The 27,393-nt window shown below is 44.5% G+C and overlaps 1 protein-coding gene across 1 annotated transcript in view; it reads right to left on the bottom strand.

The window, feature by feature from the left end:
- LOC142990296 (titin-like) overlaps positions 1 to 27,393 on the bottom strand; it is a 159,223-nt gene that overhangs the window by 97,596 nt on the left and 34,234 nt on the right. The window contains 42 exon segments of the mRNA XM_076140034.1: positions 2,536 to 3,224; positions 4,186 to 4,650; positions 5,761 to 5,979; positions 7,377 to 7,445; positions 7,677 to 7,739; positions 8,543 to 8,596; positions 9,068 to 9,094; positions 9,199 to 9,276; positions 9,592 to 9,968; positions 10,080 to 10,405; positions 10,750 to 10,830; positions 10,955 to 11,138; positions 11,767 to 12,049; positions 12,211 to 12,342; positions 12,569 to 12,856; positions 13,214 to 13,504; positions 14,090 to 14,368; positions 15,049 to 15,330; positions 15,808 to 16,101; positions 16,185 to 16,463; positions 16,742 to 17,020; positions 17,670 to 17,894; positions 17,998 to 18,067; positions 18,349 to 18,617; positions 19,239 to 19,517; positions 19,636 to 19,917; positions 19,992 to 20,270; positions 20,383 to 20,670; positions 20,768 to 21,046; positions 21,135 to 21,413; positions 21,501 to 21,779; positions 22,418 to 22,699; positions 23,284 to 23,562; positions 23,671 to 23,958; positions 24,056 to 24,334; positions 24,419 to 24,697; positions 24,791 to 25,066; positions 25,158 to 25,439; positions 25,522 to 25,800; positions 25,890 to 26,177; positions 26,272 to 26,550; positions 26,695 to 26,973. Of these exon segments, the coding sequence (XP_075996149.1) occupies positions 2,536 to 3,224; positions 4,186 to 4,650; positions 5,761 to 5,979; positions 7,377 to 7,445; positions 7,677 to 7,739; positions 8,543 to 8,596; positions 9,068 to 9,094; positions 9,199 to 9,276; positions 9,592 to 9,968; positions 10,080 to 10,405; positions 10,750 to 10,830; positions 10,955 to 11,138; positions 11,767 to 12,049; positions 12,211 to 12,342; positions 12,569 to 12,856; positions 13,214 to 13,504; positions 14,090 to 14,368; positions 15,049 to 15,330; positions 15,808 to 16,101; positions 16,185 to 16,463; positions 16,742 to 17,020; positions 17,670 to 17,894; positions 17,998 to 18,067; positions 18,349 to 18,617; positions 19,239 to 19,517; positions 19,636 to 19,917; positions 19,992 to 20,270; positions 20,383 to 20,670; positions 20,768 to 21,046; positions 21,135 to 21,413; positions 21,501 to 21,779; positions 22,418 to 22,699; positions 23,284 to 23,562; positions 23,671 to 23,958; positions 24,056 to 24,334; positions 24,419 to 24,697; positions 24,791 to 25,066; positions 25,158 to 25,439; positions 25,522 to 25,800; positions 25,890 to 26,177; positions 26,272 to 26,550; positions 26,695 to 26,973 (10,658 nt within the window).

Below are 27,393 nucleotides of genomic sequence, written 5' to 3'. Positions count from 1 at the left end.
ACAGCATGGGACTCGTACGCAAAGAAGCTTAACAACACAATAATACAGCAAAGATATTCTGATATTTGAGGGACCTTTTACACACTAATATATGTACCTTTGGTTGGTCCAGGTGCTTTTACAGGTTCCATGTCTGCAAGAATTTGATAAAATCAATATTAGTATCAACCAAAACACAAATGAGTTAGGAAAAAGCCTCACATTAAACATAGAAAGCCAAACATATTTCTGGAAACAGACAGCAAACAGTTACTGGTGTTGAGAAAGTGTGTCATGCATTAAGAAAATATTTCTCTTTTGAGAATATGTTACACCAAAAAAAAGAACTACTTCTCACAAGCCGCTGCAAAGAGCCAACATCACACACGTGATCCAAGAAATGTTGAACAAACAGCATTACAGGGCTATAAGCTGATAGACAGGTGGTGTTAATGTGGTAGACACTTGAGTTAGACCCAACAACATCCTTAAACAGACAAAACCACTGACAGATTTGGACAGACTGAGAGAACAATGGCTTTTCTTATTTCAAAGCTCTGGCTGCTTTGGACGAAGAGTTTAGCTCTAATGTGGTTGACAGACAGAAGGGACAAACACACTTCACAGAAGTGATGTTACCTTCAGGTACATAGAATTCCTCTGAAACAGGAGAAGGTTCAGCCTTTACGGCCGGTGGAGGAGATGGTGTCTTCTCCACTGGCTTCCTCTCCAATGATGGAACTTGAGCTACAAGTATGTCAACTTGATTACAAACCGATCACAACTTACAAGAGCTGACACATAGTTAAAACAAACAAAGTTAAAGAGTTCAGAGCTTTTAAGACACAAGAGAGAGAACAGACATGAAGTTAGACAATCACAAAAAAAACTACCTGCAGCAGGAGCAACTTTCTCTCCTGGGATCTTTTTTGGCGGCGGAGATGGTTTCTTTTCTTCTGGAGGAGACACTTAAGAGTACAAAACACCAAAGGTCACCAACAAGACAGGAAAAGAAAATGACAGCACAATACAAACGAACAAGAGGGCTTAAGATGTTAAGAATGAAGAAGAGTAGAGAAGGGATAAATGAGGATCAGACAGATCAGACAGAAAAATGATCTGCCACAACCAGATAACCAGATAAGATGTAAGATTACAGGAGGCAGAAAGGACAAAAAGCGTTTACTTCAGTACTATAAAACTGTAAGAAAAGAAAAGAAACTACCTGTGGGAGGAGCCACCTTAGCTGCAGGAGCAGGAGGTGTCAGCTTTGGTGTAGAAGGTTTCTTCTCCACTATTGGAGACACTTTGAAATACAAAGATGCCAAGATCAAGACCAAGAGAACAGCAAGTTCACCACAATGTGGTACAGCACAGACAGATGTACAGAAACCACAAGACAGAAGACATACGGCTGGTGTCAAGTCGACAGTTATGAGGTAACAGACTGACAAGCAAGAAAGTACCTGCAGGAGGAGCAGGAGGTGATGGCTTTAGAGCTGGAGTAGAGGGTTTCTTCTCCTCAGGAGGAGGCACTTTGAGATAAAAGATGTCAAAGGTCATGACTGAGAGAACAACAAATCCAGTCAAAAGGAAACGATTGACACAAGCAAAAGAGAAAATAAACATAAGTCAGAAGAAGTTTGAAAATGTGAGACAACATAAAGAAGATTTCTGACTCTTTATTAGCCTGAAAAAACAAGACAGAAACATAAGGAACTACCTGCAGGAGTAACAACTTTGACTGCAGGAGGAGGTGAAAGCTTTGAAGGTGGTGGGGTTGGTTTCTTCTCCCCAGGAGGAGGTACTTAAGAATATACAAGATGCAGAGGTCATGAACAAGCAAACAACATGGTCAGCAGAGACAACAAAGAAGAGTAAGATTCCAAAAGGGCAAAAGAACAAACAGGACGTGACAGGAACAAACAAACATTTAGGAAAATGACCAACAGAATGAAAGAGGCCAAGAAAATGTCCCATCTTGGTAGATGAGAAGAGACCACAGACAAACAAGAACAGACAAACAAGACACATATTAACCCCACAAAGGTTAATTGAAAGGTTATTGTTATTGAAGAGGTAAGAGTGCGTCTGAAGGAACAAGTGAGATGTCAGTAAAGTAAATTGTTAAACAAATATCTACAAAGAGGGATTGATCTTAATGCGATCAGTTGAACCAAAGTGGTTGAGATAAGAAAGAATACCTTTCTGAAGGATTTGTTGTTTGGTCATCTGTGCTTCTTTCTTTGCTTCAATACCTTCTCTCTTTGGTGGAGGTGCTGCCATGACGGTTGGCTCATCTTTTAGAGAATCCACCTTGTCCATGGAGGTTTGTTTGCTTGGAGGAGCTGGTTCTCTCTCAAGAGGTAAACCTTTTTTGACTTGCAAAATTTCAGATGAAGAAACACTGACTTCTTCAGTAGCTTTCTTAAGTAGGGTCACTTTTTCCAAGGATGCGACCTCTTTGGAAGGAACAATGACTGCAGAATATGGAGTAGGAGAAATAATTTCCTTTGCTTCCTTTGGTGGTGTAACTTTCTTTGGTGTTTCTGGAACCATCTTGGTCTCTTCCGGAATCTTCTTTGGTGCTGCAGAGGCCTCCTTTAGGGATTCTGGCAGCTTCTTTGGCTCTGCTGGAATCTTCATCGGTGCCTCTTGAGCCTTCTTTGATGTTTCTGCAGCCTTTGGCTCGTGTAGAATCTTCTTTGGCTCCTCCTGAATCTTCTTTGGCTCCTCCTGAATCTTCTTTGGCTCCTCCTGAATCTTCTGTGGCTCCTCCCGAATCTTCTTTGGCTCCTCCTGAATCTTCTTTGGCTCCTCCTGAATCTTCTGTGGCTCCTCCTGAATCTTCTTTGGCTCCTCCTGAATCTTCTTTGGCTCCTCCTGAATCTTCTTTGGCTCCTCCTGAATCTTCTGTGGCTCCTCCTGAATCTTCTTTGGCTCCTCCTGAATCTTCTTTGGCTCCTCCTGAATCTTCTTTCGCTCCTCCTGAATCTTCTTTGGTGATACCAAAGTCATTTTTGGTGCCTGTGGAATCTTCTTTGGCTCCTCTGGAGTCTTCGTTGATTCACCCTGAATCTTCTTTTGTGCTTCTGGAACGTTTGTCACCTCAACAAGCGGCGGTCCCCCTGGAGTCTCTGGCACGTGTTTTGGAACCGTTGAAGTTGGCTTTGGAGCCTGAACAACTTGGTGGGTTTCTTCGGGGGTGGGTTTAGCCTCCTCTGGGACTTCAGGGTGTGAAAAAGCTGCATCAGAGGCAAAACTTTGAGGTTCAGAGACTGGTCTCAATGGCAAGGGTTCCTCCATCACAACCTCATCATCTTGAGCCCAGTACTCTTTACGAAGCTCAGTATCCTCCAGTCTACTGCACTCATACTCCACGTATTCTTCTACAGTATCTTTTCTTTCTTCAAGGTGCTTAGCTTCAGTGGACCATGTAGGGATCGGCTCAATATCCATTTGTTTTCTTAACGGTTTTTCCTCTCTTGCACTTGGTTCCAAGAGTTCGACTCCTCTTTGATGCATCCTAAATTCCTCTTGCCTGTACTCGATTCCTTCTGTGGGAGGGATCTTCTCACTAAGACTCATCTTTTTCGGAGATGATAGTTTTTGGTCTTTAACATCTTCTGTAGTTTTCTTATATTCAATCTTCAGTGGAACTTGGATAAGATAGAATTTAAGAAAAAGTTCAAGATTTGCACCATTGGTTGGTGGCAAAGAGGAAAGACAACACAAACAAAATCAAAGACGTATAGCAAAACAGACGGTTCACAAATACTGTGTGCTCTTATGTGATCCTCATCTTACAACTACATTGTTTGCCTGACGACATCACTACCGCTCTGCTGTGGAATTTGTTTGGACTGAATTACTTTCTCTGCTGCCTGGTGAGCTAAAGAGAAGATATCTAACGGCTCCAAATTGGTGCTAAATTGATGGAATTTACAAGAAAAAAGAGATTTGAATGAGCATACCTTTGGCAGATGCATCTAGTCCCACCATTGACATAGCTACTACTGATTTGTCTGTCACTAATTTACCTGTTTTGATAAATGGCACAGAGTAGCACACAGGAAACATAACAAAACTCAAACATCAAACACTCAAGGAATTTGCTTAAGAAGTGAAAACATTTCAGAGCATAAGATCAAAGAGATAGAGGTAAGTAAGTATTAGTTCATTCCTATAAATTCAACTTGTATCTACCTTCCGACAGAGACTTCTTCGCCTGCGGAATTTGTTTTGGCATTTCTGTTTCTTGTGGCTTTGCTAGAGCTCCACGGCTTGGCTGTGGTTTGTCTGGTATTAATTTTGGTGCTTCTGGAATCTTCTTGGGCTCTGCTGGAATTTTCTTTGATGCTTCTGGAATCTTCTTGGGCTCTGCGGGAATCTTCTTTGATGCTTCTGGAATCTTCTTGGGCTCTGCTGGAATTTCCTTTGGTGCTTCTGGAAGCTTGATTGTTTCTTGATTCTTCTTTGGTTCTTCAAGCAACTTTTTTGGTGCTTCTGGAACCTTCCTAGGTGCTTCTGGAACCTTCCTTGGTGCTTCTGGAACCTTCCTTGGTGCATCTGAAGCCACTTGGGATCTTTCTTCGGAACTGTATTTGGGCTCCTCAGGTGTCATTGCTTGCTCGGGGGCATAGCTTGGCACTTCTGGCTCCGGCTGACGAGCTGGTAAGTGTTTTCTTGGGGGTTCAGTAACAGGTCCGGGTGTCCGTGGCTCTGGGACAACTTAAAAGAACATTCATATTTAAGATGATTACTTTATATTTGAAAGAGAAACCCTAAAGGGGAAGTCACACTCTAACGAGTGCTTGGCAAAGACACTGAAAGATATTTCTGAGAATAATTCACAATAATACATGTAATACACTTATCACACACCATCTGAGAAACACCACAAGCACAAATACACGCAACAACAAAACAACCTATGAAGAGATTCTTGGCAGTACCTGTCGTAAGAGGAGCTTCAGCTTTGGGTGGAGGAACCTTGGGCACAGATGGTTGATCTATTGGTTCCTTGGGTCTGGGTACAGCTTGTGCTTAAGAGAACATTTTCACTGTTTAACCTTCAAAGCTTATATGGAATGAACAGACGAGACTCATTATGAGCGACAAACAATGACAGAGAACTTTACAGACATAAGTGGTCAGTGATCGGTACCTTTAGGTGCAGGAAGTTCTGTTGCGGAGGGTGGAACCTTGGCTGCTCCTGGTTTGGGTTTATCTCGCGCTTTAAAGAACAGTAACATATCTTCAGTTCGCAGTTGATAACCACTTAAAAATAAGTGTGAGTGGTCCACTCTAACGAGTGTTTGTAAAAATACACAAAACACAAACAATGACCACACAGAACACAGAGAAGAAGTCAAAGATGGAAATCGATGCCATTTTCTGCTACCTTTTTTGTCTACAGCTTCCGTCCTCGGTGGAGAAATCGCGGCAGCTACTGGCTGAACCATGGCTTCGTCTGGTTTGGTCACAGCTGGTTCTTAGTACAACATTAAGTGTTTTTATTTTACTGATACATTTCTGATACAGTCCGATTTACTGGAGATTATTCCAGCGTCTTGTAAAGCCAAATGTAATCTAGAACGTTGGCTGCAAACTTCATAAAAAACAGTAGACACTGTTTATTGACAATTGATATCAAGAGATTAGTTATCAAGAAATGATCATTCATTGTTTAAATAGAAAAGAGATGAAAACAAACAAACAAAACATTCAGAAAGACATTTTTACACTCTTTCCAGAAGACCAAAGTGTTTTTAACTTTACCTCTCAGCTTCTGGGGAGCTTCTGGAGTCTTCAGAGCAGGCTCAACCTTTGGTGGTTCTGGTTCAGGCCTATATTTGACCACTTGAGGCTCAGGTGCCACAGATTTTTCAGGAACTGTTTGTGGCTTTGGTGTAGGTTTGGGTACATAAGGTTCAGGGGTGGGAATTCTCGGCAGGGTCACAAACTCTTCGGGTTTGGGCTCAATGTATTTTGTTGGTTCTTCAAGGTTAACAGAGATATATTAAGGAGAACACAAAGGGTTAAGAGTTCAGAATGAAGAGCAAGAACACAAAAACAGATAAACAACTGACAGACAGAAGAAAACAATGCTGAGTTCGCATTGTAAGAACAGGAGATAAACATTTGAACAACACAAAACATCTAAGACAAACATTTGTTATGACAACATTTAATAAGAACACAAAATAAAGAGTATAATTCATGACAGACAGCTTCAATTCAGGTCTTTTTCAGAAATGCATTGAAATGCATTATAAAACTGCTTAAAAATGCAAATATGACGACATCAAGAGTTTGATTTGTAGCTAAAACAATTTAAAAAATGAGGAAAGTCAATTCAGTGAGCCAAAGAAAATTCTCTGAGTGAATTAGTTTACATTTAAATTATTTTTGTATTCATCTTGCATTTCTTGTTTCCAAGCCGTTTAAATGAAAGATGACTTGGAGTTCAGTGACCTCAAATAAAAAACCCTGTGGAATATTTGCATTTTACCGTTAAGTGTTTTGCATTTCTGCATCCAAAGACTTCAGAATTGAAGAATATATTGAATATTGAGCATTTCAAAGAGATCAAACCAACAAAGTGGTTGGTGATAAAGTTTACCTTCTGGGGCAGCAGGTTCTTCTCGCCCATGTGGAGCTGCAGGAGAAACCCCGGCTTCCTTCTTCTCCTCAGGCACTTGAAAATATTGTCATTCATTTAAATTCGTTTCATAAAAAGAGAGGCAACCTTTAAAAATGAAGGGTCTTAAGAGCTACACATACAGAAACATAAAGGAAGGACTCGTCTACGTACGACAAGACACAGAAGAAGAACCACTACAGTAGAATCAAGAAAAACAAGACACAAGGTGCAAAAATAGGAAGAGTAAGTAAATTAGATAATAAGAATAAGTAAAAGGTTTGCATCAATACCTTGACCCCCAACAGCAGCACGATCTGCAGCGCCACCTGCAGGACCAAACGGTTCCTCTCCTGGTAACCCGTAATCTTCAGGAACTTCACATGTCAAGAAAAATGGAGTTAAAACCTTAAACTGCTGAATGGCCTTCCTACGTTCCACTGAGCTGCCATTCAAAAGCTTGAGTCAGCATAAATAAGAGCACAAGAGAGTTTAAACTGCAGAGAAAAAGAATGAAAAAATAGGAGATGCAACAAAAGACGAACAGTTCGGACAAACAAACAAAAAAAAAAAATCTACGAAAACATCTGCAGAGAGAAAAGCAGCTTTGAAGCAGCAGCTGGAGCTTCTAAAGCGTAAGCAAGACAAGTGGGCGGAGAAACAGACGCTGTGGGGAGCAGATGGGCGGAGCTTGTTACATCACAGCCGCAAGCTTAGTTCAGCAGCCAGCAGCTTGATTTGTGCGTTTCTGTACCTTGTGGGATCTCTGTGCTGATCTGGATCCGAGTCTGCTCCACAAACTCCTCCACCTCTTTTCTCTCTTCTGGTGGAGGAAAAAAGTGAGCTTAGAAACAAGCAAACTCCTCTGAAGTAGGAGGATTTACCATGAAACTCGTTAGCCAACGCTGAGACAACAGACAAGATGAAGAAAAGAAACCAAGAACCAATGAGGGAAGAGGAAGATCACAGAAAAATGACAACAGACACAAACACAGAGATGAAGGGATGATGATGATGATGTGATCGTAACAGGATAGAGGAACATTGTAGATACCTGTAAGAGTGTCGGCGTGTCGGAGAGAAAATGTCTCCTGCCTCACTGTCACACTCTCAAACGCTGACACAGCAAAAGGAAACCCACAGTTAGAGTTTATCTAAGAGGTGGATCTGTCCAGCAGAACATTAGAAACATGTGGGGGAAGAGTTCAGTCAAATGGAAACTATTGTTTTCATTTAGAATTCTGATTTGATAGAAAATAGAAATAATGACCGGCCCCTAATTAAAGACTAAGTTATGAAAAAATCACTTTGTGTAGGAATTTACATTTTAATATCACAATTAAAAACTTGAATTTGTGTCTTGACATAAAAACAGAGTATTCAAATTATAAAAATGTAAAAACTAATATCAGACTTCATTTTAAATGAGGCTGAAGTCAGACGTCTCTAACATGAATCTCCTCTTCTCTTCCCCCACAGGCTCACAGTCCTCTGCTGCTTTGTTCCTGTTTAAGTGCAGATGAACACATAATGAACCCTTGTTACATGTAGAGGCTCATGAACTGAGTTAAAGGTGATCACACAGCTATTAAGAATGCTGCTGCTGCGGCTGATGATGATGATGACGACGATGATGAAGATGAAGATGATGATGATATGTTATGTTTGTTTTTAGGATTATGGGGATTAACGGTTTAATATTTGGGTGTAAAGCGAAGAAACTTGCATCTTATTAGGAGACGTTAGTGTAAAGTTCATCATCTCAGTCACAAACTTGTACCTTTGACTTCAGTTCTCTCTTGGTAATGATAGACTTTGGTGGAATCTTTGTGCAGAAGGAGACATTGTGTCAGTCAGAGACTCGTTTAGTGAGGTGGCAGACGGGGTTAAATGCTGAGGAGGTCAAAGGTCCCTGCTTACCTCTGGAAATGACCAGAGCTGCCTCAGGCACCTGAACTGACGCGTCGGGAACGTCTAAAGGTTTATTCATAAATAAGACTTCATTTAGAGATGATTCATTTTAAAATCAATGTTGATGAATTCATGTTAGCATGAGTCAAGTTTCAATAAATGTGACAGTAAAACTCAACACATCCAAATCCATTCAGATTCATACTCAGCAAACCTCCACCACGGTCTCAACTCTCTCCGAGTTGCCATAACAACCAAACCTGTGTTTCTGTCCACACTATAACCTGGGCGGCCTGAGTGTTCTATGATCGCTCCACCCTTAGGAGTATGAATTTGAACTGAGGGTGGCGCTGGTGTCCATCCTCAGGAGAGCGTGATCGTCTCTCAGGAAACTCTGATCAAAGATTGAAGTTTCAGGTCAAAGGCTCATCAGGTCACTTCCTGTGGACCTGAGCTCAAGTTTAGACTTGAACCTGTGTTCAGTTTTACTGTCATCATTTCTGACTTTATACTCATCATCACTATCATACTCACCTTGAGGAACCTTTCCTAACCCAACTTCTGTGAAAGGATAACGTAGAAAAAGATTATTTCACTGGCAGAAGTCTGAATTGAGTAGATTTGCAGTGTAAGAGAAGGAGACGCTGCTGAGGAGACGTACACACCTTTGCCTGAGAGGCAAAGCTCAGCCGTGCTGCGAGCTTCTCCCGTGGGCTCCGTGCCAGCGATCACTGAGTAAACGCCTGACAGAGTGGAGACACCGGGTCACTTTCACCACAAAACCTCACAGGGATCAAATCAGGAGGAGCTCGTGTTTCAGCTTTCAGCTGTTTGGTTTGTTTACGTGTGATTCTTAAAGCTCATGTGTGTGTGATGATGTCATCATGTCATGAATATCTAAGAGGTCTTTTATCATTTCATCCTGTCTGATTTCACTGAAGAAGTTCTCTGTCCTGTTTGTAATGAATGATGTGAGAGATGATCATATTATTTATAATAATCACCTTAAACAGTAAGAATACTTTTGAAACCGAAGGATTGAGTTTCTGGTAACAAACCTTCGTCCTCTGCAGCTACGTTGCGGATGGTCATAAAGTGACGGCGGCCTTCAGTCCTGAAGTTATATTTGAGGCTCTCTTTGAGCTCCCATGAGTCTTTGTACCACGTGACGGTGGCATTGTCGAAGGATAACTCGCACTCAAAGGTGGCGGCGTGGCGTTCGCTGACTTCGATGCTTCGGATGCATTTAGTAAACTGAATTTGTTCAGCTAAAACCAGATAAGCACAGTCAGTTTAGTTTGACCTTTCTGATGTCAGATCGATGTTAGTTTAGAGTTGAATATTAAGTTTATATGTGAACTTTTGATTTCATTATTTTGGTCTTGACGATTAAAATGAGAGTTTGAGGAAACCTGGAAGAGAAACGCAAACTGAACTCCACACACACAAAGAAAGGTGAACCGTCCGGCTCAAAGAGGTCAGTGTGAGTCTGGTGTTCCTCACCTGGTTGACCTTCAGCTGCTGATGATACATGAAGACACCTTACAGACAAACAGACATCTGTCTATCAAACAGGACAGGAACAGTAACACGATGACTCATACCTGTGACGCTCAGCTTGGCGTTGGAGATGTGAGGACCACACACCACACGGTAGTTGCCCTGGTCTTTGGACCGGCAGTCTTTGATCTTTAGATAGTGTCGGTGGCCGGCGGAGCTGATCTCGTATTTGTTGCTGTTGTCCAGTTTCTGTGTTCCTTTGTACCAGGTGAGTGAGATCTCTGGATAGTTGATCTGGATCTGACACTGGAACATGGCGGTCTGACTCTCAGCAGCCGTCTGGTCTGTGATGTCCTCCATCACCGAGACGGGCTGTGGGTTCAAAATCATGTTCATGAATGGACTCCATCTTTCCAAGGACTGACGAGTAGATTATGAACATTGCTTAGAAAGAGCGATAGAAATGACACAAACATGTGTTGATTGATAAGTTCATAGCTTTAGGTGTCGGGCTAAAACGTTCTCAACCAACACACACACACTGTTTGAGAGACATCACATACTGCACAACTTCCACAATAAAGTAAGGCAATAAGCACATGAAGACGAAGATGATTAAGCAGATTTCCATGTTCCCTGAAATAAAGACCATGACCCAGACAGGATGAGCTCAGTAGAACAGGAGATACATCAGACTCCCTTATGGGCTTGTGTACCTCTGAGGCCATTTGTCCTTCCAGCTGCTGGATGAGTTTGGACATGTCCTCCTCCTCCACCCGGCCTCCTTGCTCCAACTCCTGCAGGATAAAGGAGGTTAAAGTTGCTCCTTCAGCACAATAAAGCCACTTCCTGAACGATATCTGGATAACTCCATATCTCTCACGATGACATTTCATTGATGTTTGCTGGTGAGCTGCTCACCACTTTTCCAGTCTCCATTTCTTTCTCTTTCTTCAGGAACTCCACGGCCTGGAGGATGGCGCGGTAATCATAGATGTTGTGGTCATGCAAGATCTTCTCATAGTCTTTAGGATCTTGACCTCTCAGCACCTGCACAATATTAACTTCTTCCTCTTTCTTGGGGCTCTTCTGCTTGGAGGGAGTCCTGCCACAAATCAAATACAAGTCAGTGTCAAGTGCTTAAAGATCCCACGCCTGATTTGGAAGCATGTGTGTAAAAGTAAACATGACCTAGCTACAGTGTCCAGAACCCCCGTAACCACCCCTGCTTTTTTAGAATAGGAGAGGAGCGGCACTGAGGAGCAGGGGCTCCATGTGAACGTGATCTGCTTTGTAAAAGTGGACCTTTTCAGTCTTGTGATGGACTGGGGACCTGTTTAGATGAACCCTGCCTCTGAAGCCACCTGTGACCCTGACCAGGCTGAGTGGATGGATGGAAGTTGACATTATATACTGATGGTGACATGTGAGGACAAGCGTAGCGGCCATTACGATCATTAGGATTGAATCCTCTGGGGACCAGGAACATCCACATCATCATGGACATCTTGTCCCCACAAACAGGCCTGTAAACTCCAAAACACTAAAATGGCTCTAAAAAAAATGGGCAGACTCTCAGCCGATCACTCCTGGGCGTCCACTTTGCGGTTCCCTCTGATCATCCTACTTTTTAACTGAAGGAACATTCAAATCTACAAATATGACATCACCAGTGCAGAAAACAACGTGAGGAGAACTTGTTAGGTTTTGTTTATCTTGCTTGTTTAACTTACTTCTTCAGCTTGGCCCTGAAGTCTCCGACTCCTTCCACTTCCTCTTTCTTGGATACCTCCATGTCGGCACTACACTCAATCTCTCCGTGTTTGTTAGTGGCCACGCATCTGTACTGTCCAGAGTCGGACTTGGTGACCTCTCTGATCTCCAGTTTGGCCTCCTGGCCTTTGTGCTGTATGGAGATGCGACCACCTTGGGTGATCTGCCTCCATTTGCCCTTCATCCATTTCACACTGGGAATAGGATCGCCTCCGATCTTAGCGATGAAGGTGGCAGTATCCTCTGTAGAAAGTAAGTCAAGGTTTTATGAAAAAGGAAAAGATTGTTCAAGTCCAACATCCTTCATATTTCAAAAGGACAAAGCCGGAGACGGTTTTTCGAGTCAAATTCCAACTTTGGATCAGAACCCTCAGCGTAAACCTCTGGACTGGCAGCGTACTTACTCTCTTTGACAGAAATAGTTTTGGGTTCTTCGATGAAGTAAAGGTTGTCCAGCCGTTTGGCGGGGGCGGCAGGTGCAGGGGCGGCAGGTGCAGGGGCGGCAGCTTCAGGGGCGGCGGGTTTGGCCGCTTGATCTGAAATTAAATCGATAGCAGAAAGAGTTCAGGAAAGAGACAAGGAGTAAGGCTTCATTCTCACAGCGCTCAGTCAGAACGGTTATATGATGTTTTCATACTGGAACAAAATCAAAACATTATAATACGTGATATAGTGTACTGTTACCAATCTACTATATAGGAAACTATGTTTTCATTTCAAAATAAGGAAGGGTCTCTGTAGAGAGTGACAGGTCCACATTACCTGTCACGGTCACCCTGGACTTGCAGAAATCACTGCCGGCAGCATTGCTAGCCTTGCAGAGGTAGTCCCCTGCATCGGACTTTGAGGCTTGGCTGATCTCCAGACAGGCCGTCCCGTCGGCAAATGTGATTCTGGTGTTTCCGCTGGATTTCAGTTCCCTCCTGTCTTTCATCCATTGGAGCGTCAGAGGAGCTGTGCCGGTGACGTGGCATCGCAGACTCAGTTTATCTCCATCAGTCACTGCCGCTGGCTGGAGTAGGACATCGAATTTCGGAGCCTTTGGAGCTTCTGAAGAAGTGGTGGAATGAAGTCAACAAAAAACTGCAAAAAACCTGGAACCTGGCAAGCAGAGGAATTCTGACCTGGGCACCAACAGGACCTTGAGCCCAAGGTGGACCCATTGATTAAAGGTTTGGCCTTCATTTGTCATTAAAGCTGCACAGCAATCAATCACTCTTTCATTGTAGCATGTTGGTTGGTTTGTTTACCTTTACATACATTAGTCTTGGTGGCCTGCAAGTTCAGTTGTTTGTTAAATCCATTCTAAACCTACACACTGACTCAATCTTAGTATCTCATCAGTCTATTATGGAAAGTAAGATGAATGAGTAAAACCATAGCTTGATATAATCTGGTCTGCCGTACCTGAGATGGTGAGAGACACACGAAACGAGGCTCTGCCAACTTCATTAGTGGCCTCGCAAGTGTACTCGCCACTGTCAGAAGTCCCGGCGTCTCGGACACAAACCGTCACCACGCTGTTTTTAAAACTGATGTCGTACTTGTCCGAGTTGGAGATTTCAGCGTTGTCCTTGTACCATGTGACAGTGAGTGGCTGGGAACCAGACAACCGGCCCTCCATCTGCACTGTCTTTCCCACTGAATCCTGCATGGACTCTGAGGGCTTCTTGGTGAAGTTTGGAGGCACTTTGCTTTCTGTTAGTGGGGGAGAAAGTGAAGAGAATCAGGCCGGGTCATCAAGGTTGGAACAAACTTCGTTTACCAGGCCCCCGGGCCAGAAACAGATGAAACAGGGAAAACACAAACACGACAGGACATAAGACAAAACAACCGAAAAGGAAGTAAACTGATACAAGAAAACCTCCATCAACTATCAATGACTTCAAACACAAATATGAAACTCTTCAGACATGGAGATCAAAGTCTGAAGGACCTCGATATGCTTTCATCAATCATGGAGGTCTTATCCTCAAGCATGAGGACCCAACATGAGGCTCACAATGTACTACTCAAAAACCTCTCGTCATTACGGATGGCTACCAAACAAAGAACATCTAAGGCTCCATGAAAGCTCTTTCTTACCAACAAACATAAAATCATCCGTCATCAAATGTCATCTCAACTTTCGAGGAACTGTAAGTGGTTCTGAAGTGTGAGACCATTCAACCCTAACCACACTGGCAGACCAGGACTTAGGTAGCTGCAGCTCTGAAGCTTAGCGTCAGCACAAAGCACTACAGGTCAGATGGATTCAGATGAGTGTGTTGGTTAGTGTGTTACCTATTTTAACATGAGCATGACAGGCGTCAGTTCCTTCGGCATTGGAGATTTCGCAAGTGTATTTCCCCGCAGCCTGGACTCTGTCGCTGTTGAGGACTTCAAGAATGCAGCAGGAGTCTGTGGTTTTGACGTTGTACTGGTACGAGGCCCAGATCAGCTTATCGTCTTTTTTCCAGGTGACACTGACCCTCTGGCTTCCCGTGTATGTGCACTCAAGCCTCAGAGGTTTGCCCAGCACATGGAGGACGTCTTGAAGTTTCTTGACAAGTCGCACGGGTTCTGAGAGGAGTCGAGATAACGTTGAGATAAGTCACAAAGACACGGACGTTTACATGCGGAGGACGAGACGCTATGTTGAATCTGAGAGAATCCTTGGAAAAGGGCTATGTGAGAGAAATGTTATCTGTACGTGAAGGTTTGGGAAGCTTCAAGCACTGGTACCCGTTTTCCATCTAGGCCGGTGCTGGTGCCCGATAGAGAACGCACAGAGATGTCGCAAAGAGAATAAAAACTATTTGAGGAATTTAAATTCAAGCCAATGTCTCAATATCAACAAGCTCAAAGAACATGAGCACTAAGACTCTATCTAACCCACCGCCCTGCGTTCTACTCGTGATGGTGTCACAGCTCCAACTTCAGGCCCTACTACTGTTACTGTCACCAGGAACCACGTTTTTGGGTTCAGAACCAACTTGAAGTGCTCAGAATGGTTCAAAAGTAGGTGAAGGGACTGGACCAGCAATTGCTTGGGCAACATAGTGATGACGGTCACTGAGATCCCAAGATAGTGGAAATGCAAGTTGGTTCTTCTGGAAGCACCAGCACCATACTGGTGGAAAAGAGGAATGGGCGGAGAAGCTTTGCAAATGGAATTAGTGCTTATCGCTAGTGACGATTCATTTCATGCGCAGAATGAATAATAACAGAACTACAAGCAGTGAGTTATTGGTCAGCGTTACCTAGTTGCACATAAGCATGGCAAATATCCGAGCCTTGGTCATTGGAAATTTCACAAGTGTATCTTCCTTTGGCCTCTTCTCTGTCGCTGTTCAGGACTTCCAGTACGCAGCTGCAGTCTGAGGTCTTCACATTGTACCGATACGATGCCCAGATGGGCATCCCGTCTTTCTTCCAGCTCACGGACACTCTGGGACTACCGGTGTACGCCACCGCAAGTGTCAGCGGTTGGCCAACCCTGAACGTGGTGAGTTCAGGAAGCTTCCTGATGAAGCGAACAGCTTCTGTGAGGAGCAATGATGGAGGTTAAGTGCAAAGCCAGTGGTGAGCATGCAGACTTTAGCATTAGAATTCATACATGAAGCCTCTAATAAAAGTCCCGCCCACTTCCTGCTTAGCTTCTGTTCAACAACCTCAAACTGGTTGGTCTGTGTTCCTTCACACAGGTTGTCATGAAAAGTGAATCATGGGATTAGGAACTCCATGATGCATGTGCTGGAGTACATCAAGTGTTCTTTGAAAAGATTTGTTGTAACTAACTCTAAAACTTGGCAACATTGATTCTGATGTCAGGTTATAGAGAAATCAGAATTGAGATCAGGATACAAAACAAACGCTCTAAAAGGAAAGATGTCTGAACAGAAGCAAGTCTGGAAGTCTGACCAAACGACTGCTCACTATCACTGTGCATTAGCATTAGCTTTAGCTCAATAAGCTGAAGGTTCTACGTTAAGGAATGAGATGTGTGAGGGAGTTTCTACCTTTCTTAGAGGTTTTATCTATAACATAAGCATTGCAGGTGGCGGAACATTCAGGGTTCGAAACTTCACAAGAATACAGCCCGGCTGCTTCTTCTCTGTTGCTATTGTGAATTTCCAGAACACACGAGGAGTCGGTGGTCTTGACATTGTATTTGCCAGAAGCCGCAATCGGTTTGCCGTCCTTTGTCCAGTTCACATTCATTGGTAGACTGCCGGTGTACGTGCACGTCAGACTCAAGGGCTGGCCCGGACTGAACGATGTGTCCTGCAGCTTTTTGACAAAGCTCACAGGTTCTGAGAGAAGTAACAGTGCTGTTAGTAATGACCAGCTTTAGCAGATTAGCAAATAATGAAATGTTGATTTTAGGAGGCGTTACCTAATCGGACATGAGCGTGGCAGATGGCAGAGCTACTAGCGTTGGATATTTCACAGGAATATTTCCCAGCAGCTTCTTCTCTGTCGCTGTTGAGAACCTCCAAGACACAGGAGGTGTCTGTGGTCTGGACGTTGTATTTGTACGAGGCCCAGATTGGCTTACCGTCTTTAGTCCAGCTCACATACACATGCTGGCTGCCTGTGTAAGTGACCTGAAGCTTCAGAGGCTGGCCGACCCTAAAGGCCGTGTCTTCTAGCTTTTTCACAAAGCAAACAGGCTCTAGAGAAAGCAAGTTAGCAAGTTAGTTGTGAATTGAGAAGCTCCTGTAAAGATCAGTGAGATTATGCAAACTACAGTTAGCAATAAAGCTGCAGTCAGGGCTCATCATCATTCTGGTTACCACTTCTTACACAAGGATCTGTTTTTGTCTTTATGCATCAAAACAATCACATTGTTCACCATTGCAAATATTGCTGTTGATTCTGTGCAGCTTTCTAGATGTTTAAAAAAGCTTAACACCAGAAAATAAGGAGCCCCAACTTTGAGTGATGTTTTACCTAAGGTGACCTGTGCGTAGCATATAGCAGAGGTCTGAGAGTTAGAGATTTCACAGGAGTATCTGCCCACTGCCTCCAGCCGGTCGCTGTTGAGGACCTCCAGGACACAAGCGTCCTCTGTGGTCTTCACGTTGTACTTGTAGGAGGCCCATATTGGTTTGTTGTCCTTTTTCCAGCTCACATGGACGGTGGGACTGGCACTGTACGCACAGTACAGGGACAGGGGCTGGCCGAGCCTGAAAGTGACGTCCTCTAGCTTTTTTACAAAGCTCACAGGCTCTGCAGGAAGCAATGCTGATGTTAGCTGAAATGTTAAAGTGAACCAACTGGTGCTTTTGTCCTCTGCTGGGGCTTCAGCTCCCGTTTGTTCCGTCCATGGAATCGCAATTTCTACATTTGAGACTTTTGCCCTGAGGTTGCTGGTTCATGGGTTTCCCTGGACAGTCCAAAGACAAGCAGGTTTATGTTGTCTAGGGCAGTGCATGCTGGGAAAGACTTACCTGTGGGACCACTACTGAAGAGAACAGAATTGTACGTAGAAAGAAGTCCTGAGTCCACAAGAATGGGTGAAGTTTGTTGAAGCAGCCTATAAACTTTGTCTCATGTCGTCATCATCAAGTTTTTACATTAGCTTGAGGCTCATTTTGTGGCAAGTCATAAAAATGACACACTAAAACTGAAAAGTTGAGAAGCAGGCAGGACGGAAACAGAAAGGGAGCAGACCTCTGACGCCAGACTTCAGTCTCAAATGTAAAAACTTGGATTCAAATGAACGGAACAAACAGGGCTCAGCTTTCTCACAAAGCCAACAGGCTCTGAGGGGTCAGTTAGCAATTGTTGATGGCTGCTAAACAAGCTGTTTAAATGAAATGTAAAGCGGTTACAGACATGCAAATGAGTCCATCGTCTATAGCTGTGTTGAGTTTACCTAGTTTTACATTAGCATGGCAGATATCAGTGCCTTCAGCGTTAGAAATCTCGCAGGTGTATCTTCCCACAGCCTCTTCTCGGTCACTGTTGAGGACCTCCAGTTTGCCGTCCTTCTTCCAGGTCACGTTTGCTCTGGGGCTGCCCGTATTTGTGCACTCCAGGCTCAAGATTTCACTCTGTCTGAAAGAAGTGTCTTCCAGCTTTTGGACAGAGCGCACAGGTTCTGAGAGGAGCAATGGTGGAGTTAGTTGGACTGATTAAAGTCGTCATGCAGCAATCTAAGCAATTAATGCTTCCTTTCATTCCTTGAGCAGTGCCAGTCGTACCGTGACCACCGTGGCCTGAGTTGACCAGGGACAGTTTACACCCCCCACCCACTGATGTCATGTCAAAGGACTGCCAAAGGACATGAAAACATGCTAGGTTCATTTTTAGTTTGCCAATAGGTTTTAAACTTCTCCAGTGCCGCTCCAATTTTATGGGAAACCAATGACAGGGTCTGATTGTGATCACGGCACGACATGGCAAATTTCGGAGATTTGGTATAATTGAGATGTTTTGATGCACACTGCTGTGGCTAAACATTACAGGCAGAATGCCTGTGTTGCTGTCATTGCAGTGGAATGAAATGGCCAGCAGGCGGCGTGTTACGTGTTTGCCACTTTACCTAAACTGACACAAGCGTGGCAGATGTCAATTCCGGCTCCGTTGGAAATCTCGCAAGAGTACGTTCCAGCTGCCTCAGGCCGGTCGCTGTTCAGGACCTCCAGAGAGCAAGTGGACCCCGTGGTTCTAACATTATACTGATAAGAGGCCCAGATCAGCTTGCCGTCCTTCTTCCAGGTGACGTCGACCCTCTGGCTCCCGGTGAATGTGCAGATTAGTTTCAGCGGCTGACCGACTATGAAAGCGGTGTCATCCAGTTTCTTGACAAAGCGCACAGGTACTGTGAAAAGCAATGATGTTAGATATGAGGCAGCTGCTATGATGCCATGCATGTGTACCACTATGTTAATGCTAAAAGTGCAAATGCTCCTGGTGCCAAAAAGTAAGACAACTAGCAAAACTCAACTATAAATGTGATCCACTTGTGTTTAGAGACACACCAGCGAACAATCAACAACACTGTTTTACCAGGTCCATAGAAAGTGTTCCAGTTAAAGTCATGGACATCTAACTAACTCATCTAACTTAAAAGCTGATCTGGAGGAGCTTTAACACGTGTTCATGGATCCAGAAGGGTCCAATCAAAGACCTACAGACCTGAAGAGAAGCATCTACACAATGAGACTTACAGAGGGACCTCAGTGGCCGAGCTCAGGCGGAAAATCATGGACATTTGTAAAATTGCAGCAATATCAGAATTTTCCAAAGAATTTCCTCTTTCACCAGAAGTACTTATAAGGTCTGTCCTACAAAGAGGCTAAATATTGTGCATTATTCCAGTAAAAGAAGGATCCAGAGATCCAGAGACGCGGCTGAACTCCAGCCTGTTGCAGACTATTAGATATCCAGACAGGAAGTATTACAGTGGGGAAAAAAAAGAAGTGAGGAAAACACTTTTCACCTTTCACCATCACATCACAGCTGGTGGAGGCTGAACCAACCCGGTTCTCGGCCTTGCAGGTATATTCGCCATGATCAGATGTGGTTGTCTTGCTCAGTTTCAAAGTGGCAACACCGTTTGTGAAGTCCATGGAGCACGTGGTGGACATGCGCAGCTTCCCATCAGCTTTGAACCAGGACACCGAGATGTCAGGGGTTCCCGCAATACGGCAGCTCAGGGCAAGTGCCTCGCCTGAAACTATCGCCACGGGCTCCATCTTATCGACAAAGTACGGGCGCTCTGAGATGAAAAATGATGGGGGGTTTAGTAAAACAAGATTGATGAACAAATGAATCAATGAATCATGAATGATGACATGGAAATGACATAAATACATGCACGTCGTTAACAAGTTTACCTAGAATTGAGACGCGTGCTTCGCATCGGTCACTTCCGACTCCATTGTCCAATTCACACAAATATCTACCGGCCGCCTCAAGTCTGTCAGAGTCAAGAACCTCCAGAATGCAGGAAGTGTCGGTGGTGATCACGTTGTATTCGTACGAGGCACCGATTAATTGTCCGTCCTTCTTCCAGGTCAGGTTTATCTTTGGCGTGCCGGCAAACGTGACCTCCAGCCTCAGAGGCTTGCCCTTCTCTGAGGCAACGTCTCTGAGCTTCTTCACAAAGCGGACCGGTTCTGAGAGAGGTAATCCTGTGATTAGTGACAAGACTTTCATGTTGGAAAGAAAGAAAGTTGTTATGATAACAAACCTTTGACAAACAGGTCAACCGGGCAGCTTTCTTTGCCAGCATCGTTAATGATCTGGCACGTGTACTCTCCGGCGTGAGAGGTCTCTACTCTGTTGAGAACCAAAGTGGCGACGTCATTCTTCAGGCTCATCTCACAACCCCGTCCGTGCTGCATTTCTTTGGCTCCCCTGAACCATTTGACTTTCAGAGGGGCGCTGCCTTTCACTTTGGCTGAGAAAGACACGTTTTTGCCCGGCACGGTTTCCTTCATCGTAGGTGTTTCGATAAAAGATGGAGGTTCTGGATTCAACAAATAAACAAAGATCCGTGGCATGATCAGTGTGAGCCCCCTCCCATTGGTTGATCCTTTGCTAAATATACTGATAACTGGATTTGCTACTGTTCAACTGACCTGTGACAGTCATTGATGCACTAGTCTCACTGGCTCCTGCGGCGTTGACAGCTTTGCACGTGTATTTGCCAGAGTGGGACGACTCGATGGAGGGAACTCTCAGTTTGCAGTTATTATCAGTGCAGCTAATATCGTAGTTGGGCCCACTCCCGATCTCCTGGCCATTGTGGAACCAGGAGGTGGTTAAAGGAGCAGAACCAGCAACCTTACACTCCATCTCACCAGGTTTACCCACAACAAGGTGGGTGTCCCTCAGCTTCCTTATGAAAGACGGTGGAATCGTCTTATCTGTTGCAAAAGATAAACAGGTGACATATAGGTTTACTGAGCAAACTGCTAAATCACAGTCCAGTGACTGAGGAGGATGTTGACCTTCTTCACCAACCTGAGACTGAGACTATAGTTTTGCAGGAGGCCGTAGCCACATGGTTTTTAACCTCTAACTTGTATTCTCCAGCATCGGCTTTGTCAGCAGAGCGAATCTTCAGGGTGGCAATCTTCTTAGCGAAGGACATCTGATATTTAGCACCAGCTGAGATTTCTTTGTTCTCTTTGAACCACTTAGTGTGCAGTTCTGGTGAGCCAGACACTGTGACATCTAGCGCTGTATTCTCTCCTGACTTCACATTCAAAGATTCGGGGCTATCCACGATAGCGGCAGGTTCTAGAAAATAGGGAGCACCATGGTAATCTACATAACATATTTTCAGACTGACTTGTGGGAATGTAAGTCAATCCAGAGTATAACAAACCTAGAACGGTCACTTGGGACACCGACTCCACAACCCCGGCGTCGTTCCTCAGCTGGCAGGTGTATTTGCCGGCTGTGGCCGAGTCTGCTACTGGGACCACCACGGTGACCACATTGTCCTCGAAGGTGATCTTTCTGTTGTCACCCTCCCTAAGAATGTGATCTTTGTCCTGAACCCAGGACACGGACAGGTCAGAGCCTCTGACTGTAGCGGTCAGTACCAGCTCCTTACCAATTCTCACTGATTGGTCCATCAGTTTCTTGACGAACGCTGGTTTCTCTGAACATTGATGGAAGAAAGATATGGTGAGTAGAGGGAGAACATGAATGTTTGAGTGAATGGCCTCTGACGCTGGGCTGTACTAACCTTTGATGGTAATGGTAGTGCTGCAGGCATCACTTCCTACATTGTTTGACACCCTGCACTCATAAAGACCTGCATCCTCTTGGTCCAGTTTCATAATATGAATCGTGGCAGAGTTGTCCGACGTAACAATCTTAAATTTCGTGCTCTCCTTCAGTGGCCTTTTGTCTTTGTACCAGCTAATCTGAAAAGGCGCGGTGCCGTACAGCTCACAGTGCAGGCTGGCATCCTTCCCTTGGATGCCCTCCACTGGGCTGGGCGTTTTACTGAAGGACGGGGGCTCTAGAAAATATAATCAAGATGTGTTAAAAGTCATCGTCAACTCAAGTCGTCACCGCAAACGGAGCAGGTGCGAACATCTCAACCTGACAAGACCTTGAAATTCTCCCGAAAGTCATGCACAGTTAAGAGTCACAGGCAGGAGGGGCGTCCGATCGAAAGTGGAGAAAATGAAAAAAAGATGCAGCACTCAGACCAATGCATTCGGACACAACAGGAGACAAAGAAATGCTTTGAACTAAAATGTGAGGTAGAAGAGAGAACTCCTAGATAACAGATGATCACTCCAAAGGTAAAAGACTCCATCCAGACAGAAAACAAGAGAGTTAATCAAACATCGGTAAGGCTCATGTTCATGCTAAGACAGGACTGTAGGGCAAAGGGTCAATCACAGGAGGCCTGTAGGTCATTGAGGGGAGGGAGCAAACACAGCTTCATGCTATCCAAAACAGAAAAGAGTTCATGACTGAGATGAGGGTTGCATTGTTGGATTCCATGCTAACATTCAATGGACAAAGTCAAGACGTAATTTCAGGAAATGGATCCGGGGGATTTAGCATTCCGTCATGTTCATGCTAGACAACTACAGAGAAAAATCCATCATCATCTTTAGCTCTTTAGCTCTTTGTTTGGTGTCTGACCTTGAACTGTGAGAACGGTGCTGCAGCTCACACTGCCAGCATTGTTATGAGCCTCACAGGTGTAGACTCCATTATCCTCACACCTGGAGGTGTGCAGCTGGAGGTGTGTGGTGGAGTCGACAAACGTTACTGTAAAGTCGTCTCCATCTGTTAACTTTTGGTCGTTTTTGTACCAGCACATTTGCAGGGAGGGGGAGCTGGTGGCCTTGCATTCAAAACGGTGCCCCTCACTCTGCTTCACAAAGGTAGTGGGAGGCAGTTTCAGGATAAACCGAGGAGGTTCTGAAAAGTCAACAAAAAGATCAAGTTAGTCTCAGGTAACAATGACGGTCAGTGACATGGAGGATGCAGAAAAAGGTGGCAGATGACAGAGCTCTTTGTCCTGGGCCGGTGCCGGTGCTGCTGAGTTTACATCGCAAAAATCAACCAAGACTCAGCTGGAACAGCTGGAACAAGACTTTCTGTGCGGAGCCAACAATTTTTCTGGATCGCAAACAGATTTGATTTTGGTGGAAATGCTCAGAACGGTTCAAAACTGGAACCGGTTGCAGGTGCAACCAACGAAAGGCCAAGGAAAAAGCAAATCTTCCAGGCCTTTGGTTGGTCGGTCACCGTCTGCACCAGAGCGTCATCATGTTGTTCCCTCAGATCCCAAGTTAGTGGCTACAGATACCGGGTCTTAGAAGAGGGCATCCAGCACCGGCACCACAAGGGGCCGGGAAAAAAAGGAGTTTTACAAAAGAACGCTAGAAAGAAACTCGCACAAAATGAAAATGAAAAAAGAGAAGCTGTGAAAATGGCAGAGAAACAATGGAGTTAATTCAGTATCAATGGCAGTGGTGGACGATAAGAAAGAAGCTTCCAACCTGTAACCAACAACGCTGCTGCACTCCTCACTGATCCTGCTTCATTGCTAACTTGGCAAGAATACGTCCCACAATGCAGAGACTCCACAGAGTGAAGCTGTATGGACGACGAGCTGTCCTCCACTTTAATGGAGCACGATGGCCCGGCGATGACTTCGATGTCATTTTTGAACCATTTCACTGTAAACGGAGGCGTTCCTTGAAAGACGCTTCTGAAGAGTACAGAAGACTTTGGAATAACATTCTGAGGCTCTGGCTCGGCCAAGAAGCTCGGCGGCACTAAAACCCACACAGAGAAATGATTACGTAACATGCAGATGACTTAAGAATGACTTAAGAATGACAAAATCTGACGATTTTGATGTGATCTGTGATCTGCATGCTAACCTTTGGCTGTAAGAACGCCGCTGCACACACAGCTGCCTGCTTTGTTGTGGACTTTACAGGAATACTCTCCTGTGTCGTCGCTCTCTGCCAGCTTGAACTCAAGTGTGAGCGTGTGGTCAGTGTGCCTCAGTTTGTATTTGGAGCTGGAGGTGATCTCTCGTCTCCCTTTGTTCCATTCCAAAGATATCGGGAGAGAACCGGCGACTTTGCACTCCATTGTAATCACTGAACCCAAAATTGCTTGAATGTTTGCTAATTTCTTAATGAATGTGGGAGGAATTATTTGTTCTGTTTAAAAACAATAAAATCAAAGTATTAATACTGACTGGGGAAAGGTAATTCCACAACTTTAAAGTTTTCAAATTCATTGAAGTCTCTTACGAACCTACAACAACCAGAGTGACGTTACACCTGCAAGAACCAACCAAGTTTGTAGCTTCAAACAGGTATTCTCCATCATCTTCCACCTCAGATGATGGGATGTTTAGCCTGCTGAGGTTATTAGCGTGCTGCAGCTGATATTTTCTACTTGGCTGCAGCTGTTTGCCATCTTTGGTCCACTTCATACTGATCTCAGGAGTTCCAGCTACTCTGCACTCCAGGCTAACTGGATCTCCACGAGTCACTCTGACTATCTCTGGCTTCTCTTGGATCACAGGCGGTTCTGTTAGCACCAAGAAACAGATGTGAGTGAGTGTTTTGTTGTTCCTGCTATGCGTGTTCAGCATCGTGCACTTAACAGCTGTACCTTGCACTACAAGGGTGGCAAAGCATTTGTCCTGCCCGGCCTGGTTTGCCACCTGGCAGGTGTACGTTCCACCGTGACCCGCGTCACAAGACAGGATTCTGAGATTGGCCACGTTGTTCTCAAAAGTTCTGTTGATTCTTGGATCCTCAAAGATCCAGTTCTCATCTTTTTGCCATTGTATGGACAAAGTGGGGGAACCTTCAACCACGCAGCCAAACGCTGCACTTTCTCCAAGAACTGTGGAGACGTTTTCAATCTTCTTCACAAAACGCGGTGGGGCTAAATTGCAGAGGAGAGATGATGTTGATATGAAGTGCTGAGTTTTTTTTCTATGTTAGCCTGTGATGCAAAAACTTGACAGTTATCACCAACCTTTCAAAGTTAAAGCTGCAGAACCTGTGCAACTTCCAACCTCACTGGCTACAGTACACTGATAAGAGCCAACGTCTTGGGCTTGGACGTCCTGGATTTCCAAGCTCACACGTTCACGATCACTGATCATGTACTTTGGACTGGCAGCAATTGGCTTCTGATTTTTAAACCACAAGACATTAAACGGAGTCGTTCCTGCCACTTTGCATGCAAATGCAGCAGTGGAGCCTCTAACAACCTCAAGAGGCATCAGCTCTTCCACAAAAGAGGGAGGCTCTGAAATAAGGAAGCAAATGAGGCTAAACCAAAGCAACTTTGACCAAATCTCAATGTCCAACATGGTCTAAACAGAGGAAAGTAAACAAACCTTTGACTTGTAGCTCAACAGTGCAGCTCTCTGTTCCTGCGTCATTGCAGGCTTCACAGAAGTATTTACCACTGTCACCTTCACTAGCGTGACATATTGCTAAGGTAGCTACGTTGTCAATAAACCTCATCTTGTGCTTTAAGCTCTGGTGAAGCTCAGCTCCGTCTCTGAACCAGCGCACAGAGATCTCTGGAGTACCAGCAACCTTGCATTCCAACTCTTTCCTTTCTCCTACTTTCATTACTGTAACACCTTCAGGCTTTTCAAGGAAAAACGGAGGTTCTGAAAACACAAATACAATTGTTACAAATGGCAAACACTACGGCGTAAAGGGAAAGGGCAAAGGTGAAAGACAAGTATCAACCTTTGACAAACAGTGATGCCTGGCAGGCAGTGGAGCCCACATCATTCTGGATTTCACAGATGAATTCTCCAGAATCGGAGCTATTAGCTGAGAACAGCTGTAGTGAGCCGGACGTTTTGTCTCCCATCACGGAACAATCAGCACTGGATAAAATCTCTTTGTTGTTTTTAAACCATCTGATTGTCAGCGGCGGCGTGCCAGAGACACAGACATTAAACTGGACCTCTGATCCGAGCACAACCGTCACAGAGTCTGGCTTTTTAAGAACACACGGCGGTTCTGTAAGTAGACAAAACTCATCAGTATCCACAAATTTAAAATGTGCCTCAGAATGAAGGAAAACCTTTCCATATATGATGAGTCCGAACCTTTGACAACAAAGATCCCAAAGGAGCAGACAGAGCCGGCTGCGTTTGTAGCCATGCAGGTGTAGCTACCGCTGTCTTCACTCTCTAGACCAGAGATCTCCAGAAAAGCCACACTGTCGTAAAAGGAGCATTTGTATTTCTGGTCAGTGTGGATCTTTGTCTCATCTTTGTACCACTGTATGGTTATAGGCAGAGAGCCTGAGACGAGGCAGTCCAGATGAGCAAGGGAGCCTCTGATACCTTCCGTCGGCTTCAGTTCTCTTGTGAAAGACGGTTTAATGACCTGATCTATTTTATAAAAAGTGCAAAACAGCATTAGGGGGTGTGTATGCATAAAAACAGAAACAAATCTCAGAAATGAAGGTAAAAAGTCTGGACAAACCTAGAACAGTAACTGTGGCCTCACAAAAACTGTTACCAACATGGTTGGAAACCTGGAAGCTGTATTCACCACTATCGTGTTTCTCTGTTTGGATAATTGTCAGTGCAGAGCTGCAGTCTGTGCTTTGGACTTTATATCTCGGGCCTGAGATCAGCTCCTTCCCTGCCTTCATCCACCTGGACTTCAGAGGTTTGGTGCCTGAGAATCTGCACTCCAGCCTGGCTGGGTCGCCCTGTGTCACACTGATGGACTTTGCCTGTTCTGAGACACTAGCTGGTTCTGGGACAAGAAAATGTTCCAAACATGAATAAGCTGCTCCATTGATTGTTAATGCAAGAGGGGTGAAGCATCACGACAAAGGACAAAAATCAATAAAACAGGTGTTAATACAATAAAAAAAACACACATTTGTCTCATACAAACCTGTGACTGTGAGCACGGCTGAACATCTCTGAGTCCCGGCTTTGTTCTGTGCCACACACACATACTTCCCTCCGTGGGATGTCTGAGCATTTTTCAGACTCAACATGGCACATTTGGTCTCAGAGGTAATCTTAACATGCTCGTCCTCTTTGAGCTCATGATTGTCTTTAATCCAGGAGAAAGTCATGGGCAGCGATCCAGACAACATACACATCATTGAGACCTCAGAGCCCACCATGCATGTCATGTCCTCTAGTCTTTGGACAAATGATGGTGGTTCTAGTGGGAGAAGACCACAGATCAGAACTGCAGGCACAAGCAAACATGATCCACATCACAGTTCTTTACCTCCCTGATTACCTCAACCAAGGACGATTTGTCTTCCCCTCAGTTTTGTGTGTTAGCAACTTCATTTAAAAAGTAAGTGATGCCTTTTCATGTTGTGATGTGCAGAGGTGGGTCGTAGGTTATTAAACTGGAATGCAGGTTTTGGTGACTTGGAGTGGATTGATTGGCTTTGGCGGAGGTTTGAGCTCACTCTAACTTACTCTAATAATCTTTTTGTCCAACACCAGCATCTTTATCTTTGTTCCTACACTGGAATCATGCCGATTCTACTAATAGTTGATCATTTTGAGCCTGGCATAGTTTTCACTCTGAGGGGCTGCAATTCGCATTTTAATCTCCTTGTGTTCTGGC

Source organism: Genypterus blacodes, unplaced genomic scaffold, assembly GCF_046128005.1.
Source record: "Genypterus blacodes isolate CSIRO-AG114 ecotype Tasmania unplaced genomic scaffold, CSIRO-AGI_Gbla_v1 ptg000499l_1, whole genome shotgun sequence".
NCBI lineage: Eukaryota > Metazoa > Chordata > Actinopteri > Ophidiiformes > Ophidiidae > Genypterus > Genypterus blacodes.
This window is presented reverse-complemented; position numbering and strand designations above follow the sequence as displayed.